Source organism: Culex pipiens, chromosome 2 (assembly GCF_016801865.2).
Source record: "Culex pipiens pallens isolate TS chromosome 2, TS_CPP_V2, whole genome shotgun sequence".
Taxonomy (NCBI): Eukaryota; Metazoa; Arthropoda; class Insecta; order Diptera; family Culicidae; genus Culex; species Culex pipiens.
In genome coordinates, this window is record NC_068938.1 from 94,514,764 (window position 1) to 94,532,379 (window position 17,616).

A 17,616-nucleotide genomic window follows, 5' to 3' on the forward strand; every position below is an offset into this window, starting at 1 on the left:
TGAGACAGCCCTGGATTCTTGGTATATTCTAGATTTTGGTCAAACCTAATGAAAGGACATTGTAGCCCAACTCAATCCCTATGGAACGTCGAAAGAAATTTGAAGAAATATTAGTTTTGATGTAAATGACAGCCTATGAGCGCAAAAGTATTTTTTGTCCATAATTTACTTTTACACCCCAGAATCAAACATTTATAAATAACTTTTCAAGGGAGCGTCCATAACCAAAGCCACTATTATAACAGACGTGTATCCAGTAGATACACCTTTCCCCCAAATATGAGCCTGATTGGTTGAAACTACGACTTGTGAGAGCCATTTTATCATTGTTCCCCGTGTCTCATTTGTTATCCGAGCATTCGTTGGTGAAGGTTGTCTGAATCAACATGACTCGTCGCGTCCCGGCGCAAAACGCCGGCAATATTGCCCTACCTGCGGCTCAAGCAGGCAAAAAAGTGGGAATTTCCAAAAGGAAGGTTGAGGCCTCAACTGATGGCCAAAAACCGGGAATTTCCAAAAGGAAGGTGCTTTTGGAAGTGACATCGAACAGCAAAAAGACGAAAAAGAGCGACGGTACTGTACCGATGGATGAGGAGGAGGAGAACTCTTCGTCGCACGAGGAGCAGCTATTGAAAAACAACAAGTTTGCTGGACTGCCTGACGAGGACCAGGTAGCGGAAGCAAAGGAGAATGAAGTGAAACAGCGAAAGGAGAAACTGCCTCCTTTTTATGTAAGGCAATCAGCAGCAACGATCGACTTTCGTGCGGGGCTTGTTGAACTCATCAAGTCTGGGAAAGTCCAAGGCAACATTCGTCTGTGTCAGGACGGATTTAAGGTGCTGGTGCAATCCAGGCAGCACTATCAACTGGTCAAGGATTACTTGACCGAAAACGAGGCGGAGTACTTTACCCATGATGTCGTCATGGATAAGCCGTACAAAATCGTCGTCAGAGGTCTGTACGACATGCCAGTGGAGGAATTAGCTGCCGAGCTAAAAGTTTTGAAACTGGATGTGTTGGCCGTGCACAAAATGAGCCGACGCAACAAAGACATCAAGTACCGTGACCAGCTCTACCTGCTGCATTTGGCTAAGGGATCGACGACGCTTCCTGAGCTGAAGGCAATCCGAGCGGTTTTCAACATTATCGTGTCGTGGGAGCGATACCGACCAGTGCATCGTGACGTCACACAATGCTTCAACTGCCTGGGCTTCGGGCACGGAGGTAAGAACTGCCACATGAAGCGTCGTTGCGCCAAATGTGGTACTGATGCGCACATCACGTCCCAGTGCATCCAAGATTCGCTGGTGAAGTGCCTCAACTGCAACGGTGAGCATTCGTCAACCGACCGAAAGTGCCCCAAGAGAGCTGAGTTCGTGAAAATTCGGCAGCAAGCATCGACGAAGAATCAGCCTCAGCGTCGTAGAACTCCTCCAGCCCTGGTGGAGCAAAATTTTCCACCTCTTCAACCGCGACGCCAGGTCCCGAACTTGGCACCGTTACCGTTGGATCCCAGGAAGAGAGCTGAGATGAATCATCCACGGCCGGGTTCCAGCCAGGAGCCGAGACCGTCACCACCGGGCTTCAGCCAGGAGCCAAGACCAACCCAAGAACCAGCAGTTGAGGAAAATGGTAATGATCTTTACACCTCAACCGAACTCCTCAATATTTTCAAACAGATGTCCGCTGCACTGCGTGGATGCAAAACCAAGACCCAGCAGATTGAAGTGCTGACCTCGTTCGTCATCCAGTATGGATCGTAGGTCCCTGAAGCTGCTGAATTGGAACGCTTGCTCCATTAGGAGAAAGAATTTAGAGCTGGTGGATTTTCTTCGCGAGAAGGAGATCGACGTAGCTGCCATCACGGAAACTCATCTGAAGCCCGGTGAAAAAGTTTATCTGCAAAACTACAAGATCGCGACGCAGCTCGATAGGACCACCTCTGGAGGAGGAGGTGTGCTTGTCGCTGTTCATCGTGATCTCAAGCTACGCCGGCTGCCACACTTCAAGCTGGACATCATCGAGGCCGTTGGGGTGGAAATTCCCACTTCGGTTGGCCCAGTACTCTTCATTGCTGCATACTGCCCACGTCAGGTGAATTCCAGAGATGGTTCAGCAGCAACACTGAAGGGCGATATCCAGAAGCTGACACGGCGGAGCGCAAAGTACATCATTGCTGGTGACCTCAACGCGAAGCATGAAGTTTGGGGCAACAGCAGGAGGAATCGGAACGGAGTGATTCTGCACAACGATCTGCAAAACGGATACTACAACGTTGTGAGTCCGGATCGTCCAACGAGGGTGGCTCGGTCTGGGAATCACTCAATCATCGACTTCTTCATTACCAATATGGCTGAGAACGTGGCTCATCCTGAGGTGTTTGAAGAGTTGAGTTCTGATCACTATCCGGTGGTTGTGGAGGTTGGAGCTTCCGTTACTCCGCAGCGGCAACCAACCCGGAAAGATTACCACAACGTTGACTGGCAGCAGTTTCAGCAAGTGGTAGACAGCAACATCGACTATGATCAACACCCGGAAACTTCTGCTGATATTGATCGTTCGCTGGAGGTGATCCAGCAGGCTATCAACCAAGCAGAGGCTGCCAACGTTCGGGAGGTTCCTGTTAATTTTAAGGTAACTGATATTGACGTAGATACTAAACACTTGATTAGACTTAGGAATGTTTATAGGAGACAATATCAACGGACTGGGGACTATGACAAAAAGATTTCAGTGAACAATTTGAACAAAATCATACAAGACCGACTTGACAATATCAGAAATCAAGAATTTTCAAAACATGTAAGCCAGCTTGGGAATTATTCAAAACCATTTTGGAAACTTTCAAAAGTTCTTAAAAACAAACCAAAGCCTATTCCTCCTCTTATTGTTGAGGATTCTCCTTTGATTACATCCGAGGAAAAGGCAAATGCACTTGGGCTTCATTTTGTTAGTTCACATAATCTTGGCGCTTCCATGACCAGCCGTAAAGAAACATCAGTTGCCAATAGTATTTCAACAATCAATGACTCTACCTTTGAATTTCCTGCAGATTCCCATGTTTCTGGTGAGGAAGTCAAAGTTGCAGTTAAACAAATGAAAAATATGAAAGCTCCAGGCTTTGATAACATTTTTAATCTAGTGTTGAAAAAACAGAGTGATCAGTTCTTTCAACATCTAGCCAATATTTTCAATAAATGTTTGCAACTTGGTTACTTCCCCACCAATTGGAAACTGGGCAAAGTCATACCAATTTTGAAGCCTCAAAAAGATCCAACATCGCCAACAAGTTATCGTCCCATTAGTCTTTTAAGTAGTCTGCCCAAACTCTTTGAGAAGGTCATCTATTCAAGGCTTTTGGATTTTACCAACGATAATAATATAATTTTGAACGAGCAGTTTGGCTTCCGAAAGGGGCATAATACTGCTCATCAGCTTACGAGAGTAACTAAAATCATCAAACAGAACAAGCTTGAGTCTAAATCAACTGCTATGGCTTTGTTGGATGTTGAGAAGGCTTTTGACAATGTTTGGCATGATGGTTTGATACATAAACTGTATTTATACGGTTTTCCAATGTATCTTATCAAAATTATCCAGCATTATCTTTCGGAGAGATCGTTCAAGGTTTTTCTGAATGGGATTGCTTCTGGATTATTCAACATTGATGCTGGGGTTCCCCAAGGAAGTATTCTTGGCCCACTTCTGTACAATATTTTTACATCTGATTTGCCTACTCTTCCTGGTAATGGTGTGTTGTCACTTTTTGCTGATGACACTGCCGTTATTTATAAGGGTAAAATAACCAGATATTTAGTTGGCCGCCTTCAGAAGGGTCTTGACGTTCTTTCCGAATACTTTGGCGACTGGAAAATTCGCATTAATGCAGCCAAAACTCAAACCATCATTTTTCCACTTTCCAAATCGGCCAGATTTGCCCCAAAGGATGATGTTTTGATAAATATGAATGATGTTTCGATACCCTGGTCAAAGGAAGTTGTCTATTTAGGTTAGGTCTCATACTTGACTCGAAACTATTGTTTCGGCAGCATGTAGATAAAATATTGAACAAGTGCAGCATTCTCATCAGGTGTTTGTATCCTTTAATTAACAGAAAATCAAAGCTATCTTTGAAAAATAAGCTAGCAGTTTACAAACAAATAATTTACCCCGTTATTGAGTATGCAGTACCTGTTTGGGAGTGTTGCGCTAGAACTCATAAATTGAAGCTCCAGCGTGTCCAAAACAAGGTACTCAAAATGGTTTTGAATGTTCCTGGCTGGACAAGATCAAGTGAGGTTCATGAATTAGCAGAAGTAAAAATGTTGGATCAGAAGATTCAAGAAAAATGTTTGAAATTCAGGGAAAAATGTGCTATATCTGAATACCCCTTGATTCAAGGATTGGTTTAGTTTATGGTAAGATTAAGTTAGTTTTAGGTTAGGTTATGTTTTCTTAAATTTTTTTTTTCCTCATTGTACCTAGTGTTACAAAAATGATAAATCATATACTTTTAAAGTTAAGAAAATGAACAGTGTTTAAATCACGAAAAGCAAACTAAAGCTGAAGAGCCACAGCTGACCACTTATTATGTAAACCAAATGTAATTATTATAAGAAAGATTCAATAAAGTATATTTAATTCAAAAAAAAAAAAAATGTTCCCCGTGTCTCATTGATGACTATTCTACCCTACACTAGTTTAGTTGTTCTGCAATAATTAGTTTTTAAAAAATGTAAAAAATTTTGCGATAATAAATATCGATTTTTTTTAAATTCTAAAGATTTTCAAATCAACCCAAACATGCTAAAAATGATTCTAAACGCGGGGGGATGCATTTTAAATGGATTTCAACGGATTGCACTTAAATTTTTATTGCAATATTGAAGTTTTTTGAAAAAAAAATTTTGTCCCCTGATTTTCCGGGTCAACTTTAAAAGGGAGGGGGAAAGGGAACAAAAGCTTAAAAAATTATCAGCCTTAAACGAAAAATAAATAGAAAAAATACCGTCCAGTATCGAAAAATGGCAAAATTCAAACTAAATTTGTATTTTTTTCGATGAAAAATACGTTTTTTCGGAAGTACACCATCAAATCGGGCGTCCAATTTCACATAAAAGTAAAGGAATATTACTCTTTGTAAAAAAAGTTGATACAAAACTTTTCTATGAAGAAAACCCTTTACCGAGGATTGATGGATCTCACTGTCAAATTTACTCAATAGCAAAATTGATGAATTTGTTTTTATGCAGATTTCGATAGAGAATCCCGAGCAGACGGAAATAACGTGGGAATATTTTTTTTTACATTTGAAAATATTAGGCCATTAAAATTTTGTGTTATTTATAATAAGATTCATGAATTTTTGTTATTGGATTGTTTTAGTAATAACAGTCTAATATTTTTTTTAGTTATTCGTCGAACAAATCTTTGTTATTATTTTTTGTTATTTTAACAACTAATCCTATCATCCCAATAACAATTGTAGGTATTCTTCCATAACAAATAATGTTATTCCAAAGTTATTTTAGCTTTCAACCAATATCATACCAATAACAAATTTTGTTATGATAACATAAACTGTTATTAAACCCTTATGCAAAAGTGCATTTTAAAAGAAGATTCCATAACACTTTCTGTTATTTTAACAGTATTTGTTATTGAAATGGCATGAATTATGTTATAACCGTCTGCACGGGATCTATCATTTTATGTAGGAAGTTCTGAGTGACAGTATTTGAAGAATTCATTATCTGTGGGTGTTTAATAACAAACATATTTCATCGATTATTTAGCTTATATGAAAAAACAGCATATCAGGCAGATATTACAGGTTTTCTACCATTTCCTCACAAGAACCGTTACCAGGATCAAGTGGGAAGTGCCATATGCCTGTCGCTCGCTAGTGGCGTCGCTGGCTATTCAAAGTTGTCGCTCCCAGCTGCTAATTACTGTCATGTTCAATTAGCGGAACTCCAGTATTTAGTTGTCTTTACGGGTAAAAGTTGAGTGACCCTCCCTAGAGCTTCTGTGTATACGCAGTTAAACTAGATCTAGCCTAATCTACCACCACACGAAGAAAAAAGAGTCCCCAAAACCGTGAACAAGCGTTCATGAAAATGAAAACCCCGAACAAAGTATTCAAATCCCATGGTACGATTTTGAAAAAACGTACCATGAAATTTGAACACTATGTTCGTGGTTCCCATTTTCATGAACGCTTGTTCACGATTTTGGGAACTCTTTTTTCTCCGTGCAGTCACCCTTGCGGCGGCGGCTGACCACGGAACTGCTACTGTCCGCGGCTGGTTATCCTCCACCGGGGGCAGTTCCGCAATGTTTTTTTTTATCTTGCTCTTTCCTTCTATCAACATCCAAGAAGCTGGCTCAGATTTATTTGCTGTCTAGAGCAGATTATGCTACCAGTTAATAGCTGTTATGATCTGTGTTTAGTGGGGCGCCCCCGTCATGATTGAGGAGCTCGTCTTTTATTTTCCGCCTGATGGATGTTGATTCGCCGGGGCCATAGGGAAAAGTAAACAAATCCACGATGAATCGAATATAAACACAGTTGATTGGATCTGTTTGGTGCCCTGGGCGGGCCGGGCAATCTGAGCTCATCGTATTGATTAATTGTATGAGGGAAAATTGTTTCTAGCTCTTGCAGCCGTGAAAGGATCTCCAGGACAATTTCTGTTGTTTGAGATACCAAGTCAGCGGGCTTTTCTGATAACGTAACTCTATACCTCACACCAGAACCAAGAATTACCTGCTCGTAATTACCGAACCGTACCTTTTGCGGAGGCAACACTTTGCGCGGAAAGCTTCATCTCTAATAACTATCGTTACTGTCTGTGGTGGGGCCAAAACGTGGCCTCTTCTGGTCTGGTGGGGCCTGCTGGTTATGACAATCCATTTGCTTAATGGCCGCTACACACCGCAAGCCCCCATAACACGACGACGACCCAGATGAAGACGACGATGATCATCGTGCTGAGCATGAAAACAGCCCGCCGCTCGTGGTAATCTCGGGTTACATTTGGCCGACTTCTTGGCAGGTCTGCTTGAAAGGGTTTGCTGGGTGGAGGCCTTTTCCGGGAAACTGTGAAGCGTGTAACTCTGCAAATGGCCCCCGGCGGCACGGCGTTTGAAGTCTGAGATTTTGAGTGATTGATTGAGCTTCGGCGTGGTCGTCATTTTTTCGATTGGTGAAATTGACTCCAGCAGTCAGCTTTTGGGACGGTAATCGATTATGGGTGCAGGCTGGGCTGAGCTTTGGCTGGGTTTGTGCAATCGAAGCATTTTGGTGTGAAATTGGACTGCATCATATGGAATTGTAAGCGATTCAAATTAAACTTCTAGAGATGAGCAATTCCAGCTCAAATCAGGAATTTTTCTGGTACTTTTGTACCCGACCCTCTCTGATTTCAATGAAACTTTGTAGACATGTTATCCTGGGCCTATATAAGCCATTTTTGTGTATATGGAGCCAATTGTACTCGAAAATAACATTTGAGAAGGGCGTAAGGTATTTACATATTTTTGTATTTTGTAATTTAAAAATTGATGTATCTCGAAGCCGTTGTGTCGTATCAAAAAGTGGTCAAAGACAAACTTGTAGGAAATTGGACGGGTTTTCTGAAAAAAATACACTGAAATAAAAATACACTTCAGTTCCATGAGATTGTTTGATTTTTAAGTCTAAAACTTAAATTTAAAGGTGATGTCACGATTTTTTTTCGCTCAAAATTTTTGAGGAAATAGCCTAAAATGTTACCAAAAGACTGACGAAAAATGCATGATGGTATGTCTCTCCTAAAAAAATACAAAAATCATTTACTAAAACTGTTTTTTTTTTAAAGTGGTCTAAACGTCAAAATTTTTAAAAAACCAGTGGTGGGGATCGATTTTCTAGACAATTTTACATAAAAGTCTCCATATTGACCATTGTCCTATGTCCAATCCTTGGGAAGATACAGCGCTTTTAAAAATTAAAATGTTGAAAAAAAAACGGGTTTTTTTTTTGGTTTTTGGCAATTTTTATATGACAGACTTGGTTTTACAGTCTCGTATATATTTTTACCGGAAAGCTCGTCCAATTTCCCATAAGTTTGCCTTTGACAGCATTTCAATTGGATAATTGAAATAACTGAAAATAGAATATTTTTTTTCAGTGTGGTAGAAACCAGGACAGTAAATTTGCTTACGTAAATATAAAAACGATATAAATCAAAAAGCTGTCAAAGGCAAACTTATGGGAAATTGGACGAGCTTTCCGGTAAAAATATATACGAGACTGTAAAACCAAGTCTGTCATATAAAAATTGCCAAAAACCACAAAAAAAACCCGTTTTGTCAACATTTCAATTTTTAAAAGCGCTGTATCTTCCCAAGGATTGGACATAGGACAATGGTCAATATGGAGACTTTTATGTAAAATTGTCTGGAAAATCGATCCCCACTACTGGTTTTTAAAAATTTTGACGTTTAGACTACTTTTCAAAAAACAGTTTTAGTAAATGATTTTTGTATTTTTTTAGGAGAGACATACCATCCTGCATTTTTCGTCAGTCTTTTGGTAACATTTTAGGCTATTTTCTCAAAAATTTTGAACGAAAAAAAATCGTGACATCACCTTTAAATTTATGTTTTAGACTTAAAAATCAAAAAATCTCATAGATGTGGCGTGTATTTTTATTTCAGTGTATTTTTTTTCAGAAAGCCTGTCCAATTTCCTACAAGTTTGTCTTTGACCACTTTTTGATACGACGCAACGGCTTCGAGATACAGTAATTTTTAAATTACAAAATACAAACGACACATTCTCCGGCAATGTACACCTTAGGATGAAATTTTGAAAAGCGTGTATGAGCTATTTGAATATTTTTCCTCAATTCTAGACTACTTAAAGCTTCAAAAATCATGGTTTTCATTAATTGATCATTTGAATATCATTATGTATAAGTTGGTTAAGTTATGCATCAATTCGTGATAAAATCATCGTTTTAAAACATTTTTCTAAAAACTCCTGGTTTTCAGCGAAATAAAATCCAAAAATTATTCTTTTGATTGCATTTTGTAGGTTTTTAGATGTACTAAATGGAAATGCAATGGATTTGTAGTTTATCTTAAGTTATGTATTTTTTCAAACTAGTGTAAGTTAACCATTTTATTGCGTTGCAACGTCACGAAAAAGGGACAGTTGTTTATGCCAACAGAAAACTAAACATTCAATCATTTTGATATTTTGGATACTCTTTGTACTTGGAAAGAGCTTTCAAATGCAATCTAGAGCGACTAAATTGGTTGTCTAGATCGAAAGTTACAACAGGTTTAAGTTTGCGTTGCAACGTCACGAAATTTTAAATCATATTGGTCACATGGCAAAAAAGGTGTATGCGTAGTTGGTTTTTGAAGATAAAAGGATACTAAATATTTTATATTTTTTATACAATGTTTCCGAGCATATTTACAGAAGAATCGTACATGGGTCATTCACAAATTCCGTTACTTAAGTTTGTATGCAACTCGAAAAAGTAGGTATTTTATGAAACTTGTTGAACAAATCAAAATAGACCGATAATCACAAGGGGGAAAAATTCTAAAACTTTCTAAAAAGTAATCACGTGGTTACTGGATGGCCCCTTTATGATAAACTGATTTACGTGAGGGTTCATTCTAATACAACGCAACGAATATTTTTTTGTCTCACACCCTTATGTAGGCCAAATTACAGTGAAGTTCACTAAACAATAAAAATCACGTGATTCGATTTTTTTTACATACTTTTGTCACTTTGTTGTTGGACGAACCCTTACCTAAATAAGTTGTATGCAACGTTTAGTTGTTCGCAATTAAAAATGTTATGTTGCGCAGGTATACAGTTTTATTATTTTCTCAAATTTAATTTTAAAAGCACAGAAGTCAACGAAATAAGTTACGTTGTTTGCAGATTACCCCTTCGGGGCCATCAACAAACGATATGGGCACATTATTTATAAATTTCAGCCCTCCTGAAAACTTGAAGCTCCTTCTTCCTTCTAAAACTTCCACGTGTTTTGTAAATTGCTCAAAACTATTAAAATATTAAGGGAGCGTTCTTGCATTACGTAACATAACATTTATATTTTCAGACCCCCTCCACCCCCTCGTAATACATTTCCGATACATTTTTTGTATAAATCCTCGAAGCCCCCCCCCCTCTTGATTTTACGCCGTTACGTAATGCATGTACCTCCCATTACATGGATAGAGGAGGGGAGAGTGGGGGAGGGGGGGGGGCTTCCTTCGTGATAATGGAATAATACAAATATTTATTTTTACTTTGAAAACGGTTTGGAAAACTTCGTAAATTGTACTGCTACTGTGAAAGCGGTATAGGGGGAGGGGGGGGGTCTAACATGGGCGGGCCAATCAATTCACATGTCCTTGTACTATCTATTAATGTCTTATAATAAAATCTTAACCTACAGTTGTTCAAACTAACAAAAACTATGATTTATTTTGAAACTAAAATTTCGTGACGTTGCAACGCAACGAAAAACCCTGTTTTGAAAAACAGAGCGTTGCAACGTCACGAAATGTAAGTGGTCTTTAAAAATCGAGGTTTGATTTTTTCGAAAAACTAATGATTGCATTCGATTTGTTGGTCAATTTTACATTAAAAATGGAAGAAGAACTCAAAATTTGCCGTTTAACAGAGCAGAGTTAATGGCAAAACATGAATTGGGTCAGGATTGAGAAAAAGTCACGCGTTGCAACGTCACGCTACATATTCTCCTCTCAAAAATAGAATATTCGCTGAAAATAATATTTCAACACTGTTTCTTATAGGAAATTTAATGCCCTTTCCGAATCTGTAATAACATATATACATTTTCTTTGTATTTGTTGAGTTGCAGCCGAAAAACTGAAAAAAGAAAAGTCAAAGCGTTGCAACGTCACGGCGGAATGTGTCAAACATATGTGAATACCTTACGCCCTCCTCAAATGTTATTTTCGAGTACTATTGGCTCCATATACACAAAAATGGCTCATATAGGACTAGGATAACATGTCTACAAAGTTTCACTGAAATCGGAGAGGGTCGGGTACAAAAGTACCAGAAAAATTCCTGATTTGAGCTGGAATTGCTCAGATTCAAAAATATTTACATTATTAGGATTGTTAAATTAATGAAATGGCCTAACATTTGTAATGGCCTTTTCATTAAAATCTATTTAAGGGTACACAGCAGCCAAGGAAGTTGTTGTCTTCTTATTCCAAAATTGACAAACTTACGGACCCAATCCTGCAACAATCTAAATGTAAAAATAGGCAAATTTTGTTGTAAACCTCTTAGTAGACAGTACTTTAGAGAATGAATAAAAAATTATATCGATAGTTCCCGTAGTTTCGAAAATACTAAAATATCTGTAACAAATATTTTGGTGCGTGTGCACCGTTAAATTCATAAACGTCATTTAATGAGTGTAGAACGAATTTTTTTTTGAAAAAGTTTAGGAATTGAAACGCCCTGAACAAATATATCGCTCCAAAACCATGTTACAAAACCAAAGTACTCACTCTTTGCATCCGGCGGTGGCGGGCCGGCCTTCGGTGCGATGTGTCCGCTGCAGGGCCGCCCAATCCGGCTGATGGCGGTGGCCGGAGCGGTCGAACTGGTGCTGGCCAGCGACGTCGTCGACGAGCTGAGCGACATTCCGGACGCCGTCATTGGCGGCTTAATGCCCGAGGGTTTCGGAATCGACCGAACTGCCCCCAGTTTGGGCGGCTGAATTCCGGACGGTTTGACCGCCGGCGGCGGAGCTTCGGTGGAACCGTTTCCGTTGGGTTCCAACGCTGGTTTTTCACCACCCGATTCACTCATTGCTGAATTTTCACTTTAGCTTTTTTAAAATTTTCCTTGCTCAGCAAGAAAACACTTGAACGCACTTACACTTTACAACTTTTTTCTTCTTCAAACAACAAATTGAACCTTCTGAAATGAATTGATTTTCCTTTTTTCATAAAATTTTTCCTCCACAAAAAACCTCTTCCCTCTTCAACGATTGACCTTGAATTTCCACGTGATTCTCTTCAATTTGAATCAATCTTCACCGTGGCGACGGCGGCGCTTCCTCACCGGGGTGGAAATTTTCCCAAATGATTTTCACCCTGCGTCGTGGAAAAAACTCAGGAATCGAAAATAAACACTCACTTGCTCACACGAAAACAACACAATTTGCGTCGATTGGCGAGACGGGCTTTTATTTTTCTTTGCCCCCCCGACGGACGCGATTTGACGAAAGACTTTATTTTTATTTATTTTTTATTTTTTGCGAATTTGAAGAAGTAGACATTTTCCCATGGCACGTTTCAACAGTGGCGTTTTAAAACGCCCGAAAGGTCGTGATGGCGCTTTGAGTTTGAGCAGCGTGACCATTTCGGACTTGCCAATGGGAAAATGATTGATGCGGAAGGACACTTTTAGATTTGTTGATGTGTGTTTAAAGAGGTTTGGAAATTGAAAATTTATTTATTTTAAAGAATGATCAAAAACCCACATTAAAATCTGTTCCAAACAAGAAACATGAAGATTATTTAAAAATCTATGCCATTAATACAACTGATTATAAATGAAAAAATAAATCAACAAATCTTGCTCAAATCAATTACTCGGCTATCAAATAAAATATGTTAACCCATCTCCTGTACATCAAACAACTCTTCGACAGGATTGATTAGTATTCATAATTAATTACTCACCTGCTACGCAACGTCGGAGGAGCACTTACAAATAAACACATTCTATACGCACAAAAGCGATAAATAAACAAATAAAGCGATTTTCACTCAATTAGGTAGCCCCATCTCGAGATCAGTCAACCAAGCAAACGTATGACCGGGTGTGGAGCAATTCTCAGGGAACTGGCATTTTTCGAAATTTATTTTTTTTTACTTTTATTTATTTCATTTATATATATATATTAGGGTGTTTCATCCAAACAAAAAAGTTCTCAGAATCAGGCAAACCGAAGTTCCCCTTGTAGAGGATACCCATAGGCACTCTCATGCCAAATATCAGCCCATTTAGTTGAGAATTGGCCTGTCCCCAGCTGTTTAAAGTTTACATGTAAATTACTATGGGATTTTTATGCTTTTCGTTCAATCGTTCCTACAGGTCTGGGGACAACATGGATTCACTCGGAATAAAGGGGTCGTGCATAAACCACGTGCCCTTTTTTGAAGAAATGTTGACCCCCCCCCTCCCCCCTCATGGTTTTTCGTGGTTTCACGCCAACCCCCCCCCCCCCTATATGGCCACGTGGCTTTTTCCTCCCAGGTGAAAAATCTTAAAAAAAAAACAAAATAAGTATAGATTTCAAAAATGTTTATCCACAAATGATGTTCCGTCAGTGGTGGTGACTTTTGGTCAAAAAACGATATTACTGTTGTTATTTTAATACAATAAAAACATTTCAAATTATATCGAAATAAATTTTGTTGGGGAATGCTCCTGAATTTACCAACATTTTCCCAGAATATGGCTAGTATAATCACACCGTTCATAAATTCCAATCGTTTTAAAATTAACTCAAACTCACCCTTTAGAGAGGGTGACATTGGGTCAAACCAGAAAACAACACCATTAAAACCAATTTAATAATATATAAAAAAAACTGAAATTCACTTAAAAGTGTGAAAAAGTATGATATCACAAAGTTTAAGGTAAATAATAACAGTATAACAATTTATTGAAATGGTACAGAAAGTAAAAAATACTCTCAACAAAACAAGCAACTTAGTAAAACATATGTATTCAAAATTATGGAATTGCAGTGCAATTAATTGCATCCAGAATAAATGTGCTTTAAGAATTAAAGCTATTTTGATATATAAACAGCATTCATGATTTAATTTAAATGCGCTTTAAAATATTTTCTTAAAATCGAAATTAATTAAATAGAAAAGTTTTGTTTCAGGAAAAAAATAATTTCATTTTATTTTAAGGAAAATATCTAGTTATGAAAGCTCCTAGTTAATATTTATTTTATTCCAAACATTCATAAAAATCCAAACTAAAGCAACTTTTCTTTTTAATTAAGCATGATTGATTCCAATGATTCAGTGTGTCCAAAAAAGTCGAGCTGTTTAATTTTTTTCTCCATACAAGAATCAGAGACAGGGACAAACATTCAATATTACGACCTTTTGAAATGTTAGTATTATTTTTTTTGAAAATATTGATTTCGAAAAGATCGGAAAATTTCACGAAAGTTTTATTCATAAACATTGAAAATCGCACCATTAGTTGCTGAGATATCGACAGAAGAAAATTATGGGTTGTTTGAGTAGTAAACATCCATTTTTCTGTTTTAAAATCTTTGCATGGCAATATCTTAGCAACAAGGCAACAAAGAATTTTCTCAGCATTTCAAAAATATTTTTTTTAAATTAATAACTGCAACTAATTTTAAAAAAAGTTACCTAAAAATAGCTATAACTTGAAAACGGTGCACTTTATGAAAATTTTACTAATGTACTTTTAGATTGCAAATTCGATTTTACATCGAAAAATAAAATTGAAATTAAGTTGCGGTCAATACTTCGATTTTTTTTAATCAGTATTGATTCAAAAATTCATAACTCGAACAACGATTTTTTGCCCGTTCTGAAAATTTCTGAAATGTTGGCAAAATTTTAAAAAAATAAAAATAGTGTTTTTTTGCAAATCATGTTTTAGTGACAAAAAGTGAAATTAAAAATCAGCAAAGTAAATTACCATTTACCATTTTTTTCAGTGTAGTCCTTATCCATACCTACAACTTTGCCGAAGACACCAAATCGACCAAAAATTTCTTCAAATGATACAGATTTTTTAATTTTCCTTGCTGCCAAATTTGTATGGAAAACTATATGGACAAACTAATGATGCAAAATGGCTTGGGCACCAAAAAAGGTTTCAGACGGATTAAAAAAAAAATCAAAAAAATAAAATTTAAGAATAAAGACCGATTTTGTATAGAATTGCTCGAAAATCGATTTCGTGTCTTTGGAAAATTTGTAGACAACGCGCTAAAATCATTCTTTTAGTCATGGACATCCAAATTGTTTAAGTCTTACTCTTACTTTAAATTGATTTTGCTATGGACTAAGTGTTTTGATAAATTTAAAAAAGATTAAGCTAAAATTTATTTATTATTTTACATTTTTTTCAGTTGTTTAAATAGGCAATTATCTACGATTTAAGATTTTTGATCCAACTTTTGGTTGGAGATATTACCTCAAAATAAATACAAAAAAAATAAATAAGTTAATTTTTCAATCTTTTCAATATCTTTGAAATTATTAACACTGGGACGCCCAACGCATGTCCCACGGATGCCAAAGCCTCCCTAAAACGTTGGAACGGTAACTTCAACTCACAGGTTTTCGGGCTTGTCTCCGCGGATTTTCGGGCGATTTTTTTTTTATTAGAGCAAACAAAAGTTGGAACGACGTTTTTGATCGCATAAATTACAGATTTGATCATATCGAGTTCTGCAAAGTTTAAGGATCATCTAGACATCCTTATAATTCACTCAAAAAAATGGCCCGAGAACCAGCGAGTTGAAAGTACCGTTCCATCTTTTTTAATGAATTTTATTTATGTTGATCTTGACGGCATTGTATTGAAATTTATTTCACAAATTGATATTGGCATTTGAAAATTAAGTGACTCTTTAAAACTTAAATTATTTTAATGTGTCTATATATTTGAGTGGTTTTATCTCAAATATGAAGTTGAGGGTATAGTATATTTTCTCAGCTTAAAGAAAAACTAATATTTTAGGAAAGGGCACCTTTGGCCCCTATTTTTTTATCTTCAAATTAATTGAGAAACAAAAACAATGTTTGCTTGAAGCTCGTTTTTTTTTCTAAAAATCTAAAATGTTTGCCCATGTTTCACTTTGGCTCAATAGATGGTCCCTATTAACATAAAAAAAATACCTACAACTTTGACGATGGATAGTAAACGTGTATTTTATGAAATGTTATGTAATATAACAATCCGAATTGTGTAACCCATGAAAAAAGGAATATATTTTATATCAAAATATTCATCAAATTTTTTGGTGAATCTTAAAGTATGTATCGTTCGTTTTTTCGTTACTGGTTGTTTTTTAATGTTAGACGTTTCACTTGCAAATGAGGTAGTGAAACTGAAATTTTGCGCGATAATCCTGAAATTGGGGTTTTTAGTTTCTTTGAACTTAAAAAAATATTGCATGAGAGAGGAGATACAAGATATCTTGAGTTTGTTTTAAGTTTCAAAAGGAAATCTTTCGATTAAGATTCTTCGATCACTTATAGGACCAGCTACGGTAATTAGCTAAGATCTGAGATTTTGATTTTTTTTTCGCAGAGAATCATTTTTAGACACTTCATTTATAATACATATTTAGTTTTTTGCCTTGTTACGAAAATCTTATAAAATTGTCAGCAATATTTATTTTTTAAGTTGTTCCAAAATAGAACTATCGAAGACTACATCTACTTTCAATGCAAATTTGCAAGCACATTTTTAGCTACTTGATACCATCAACAAAAAAATGAAATTGTGTTTGCATTTTGGTACGCATTTTTTAGGGTATATTAACTTTGGATACTGTCTCTTTATTTTTTAACAGCTTTTAAACTTTTGCAAAACGTAGTTACATGAGTATTAAAAAGTGTACATTCAATTACAGGCTCAAAGTATTGATATATATATATAATTCAATATTGAATTGGAAAATATTATGACATTGAAATATAAGTAATAATTTTTAACACAATAATTGTATGGTTTTGAAGTGTAACAAAAATGTATGCATAAAAGTAAATTCAAAGCGCGTATTTTTTTGTTTTTTTTTTAAGAAAAGATTTTTTTATAAAGGCCACGTGGTCAGCCGTCGACCCCCCCCCCTCCCCCCATGGCTTTTCATGGTTTTTTTCGGTCGGATTTCGGACCTCCTCCCCCCCCCCCCTAAGGAGACCACGTGGTTTATGCACGACCCCAAAGACAGGTGTGGCAAAAAACAACTTTTTTTCACTAAAACTGCGATAACTTTAAAATTTCAGCGATGACCTATAGATGTTTGGGTACCAAAAGTTGCGTCTTTTAATTAAAAAAATTTTGGTACCCAGACATGTATAGGTCATCGCTGAAATTTTAAAGTTATCGCAGTTTTAGTGAAAAAAGTTGTTTTTTTGCCAATTTCGTCATTCTCCGGTTTTTGCGTGCGGCGCGTCACAAAACACGGATTTTATTTTCAGAAAATCATATCTCGGAATCCTGTTAATGAACTCCTCCCATTTTTTAGTATGTTATGTAAAAATGTCCGGGGAATCCAATAAAAATATTTCCAGACATAGGCTCTTTGGTCCAGACACCGTCAAAACGGCATTTTAAAGTTTCATGCGACCTTTTCATAAGTTAGGCTAGATTTTTGAAACTGGTTTTTGCGAAAATCGACGAAAATGGCTATATTTCAGACCACCCTAACACGGCGTAGGTCACCCTAATAGCCAAACAAAAAAATACGGGTCTAATTATTTCGGCCAGGGAACCCCCAGAAAAATTTTGAGCCCGATCCGAGCACTTTTGTTTTT

The 17,616-nt window shown here is 36.9% G+C and overlaps 1 protein-coding gene across 9 annotated transcripts in view; it reads right to left on the reverse strand.

Moving 5' to 3' along the window:
• The window catches only part of LOC120415458 (restin homolog), a 196,294-nt gene that overhangs the window by 175,620 nt on the left and 3,058 nt on the right, over positions 1-17,616 (reverse strand). For all 9 annotated transcript variants that reach the window (XM_039577008.2, XM_039577007.2, XM_039577003.2 and 6 more), the window contains exon 2: positions 11,566-11,980. In XM_039577008.2, coding sequence (XP_039432942.1) covers positions 11,566-11,869 — 304 coding nt within the window. In that variant the 5' untranslated portion in view covers positions 11,870-11,980. The remainder of the gene's footprint in view (positions 1-11,565; positions 11,981-17,616) is intronic.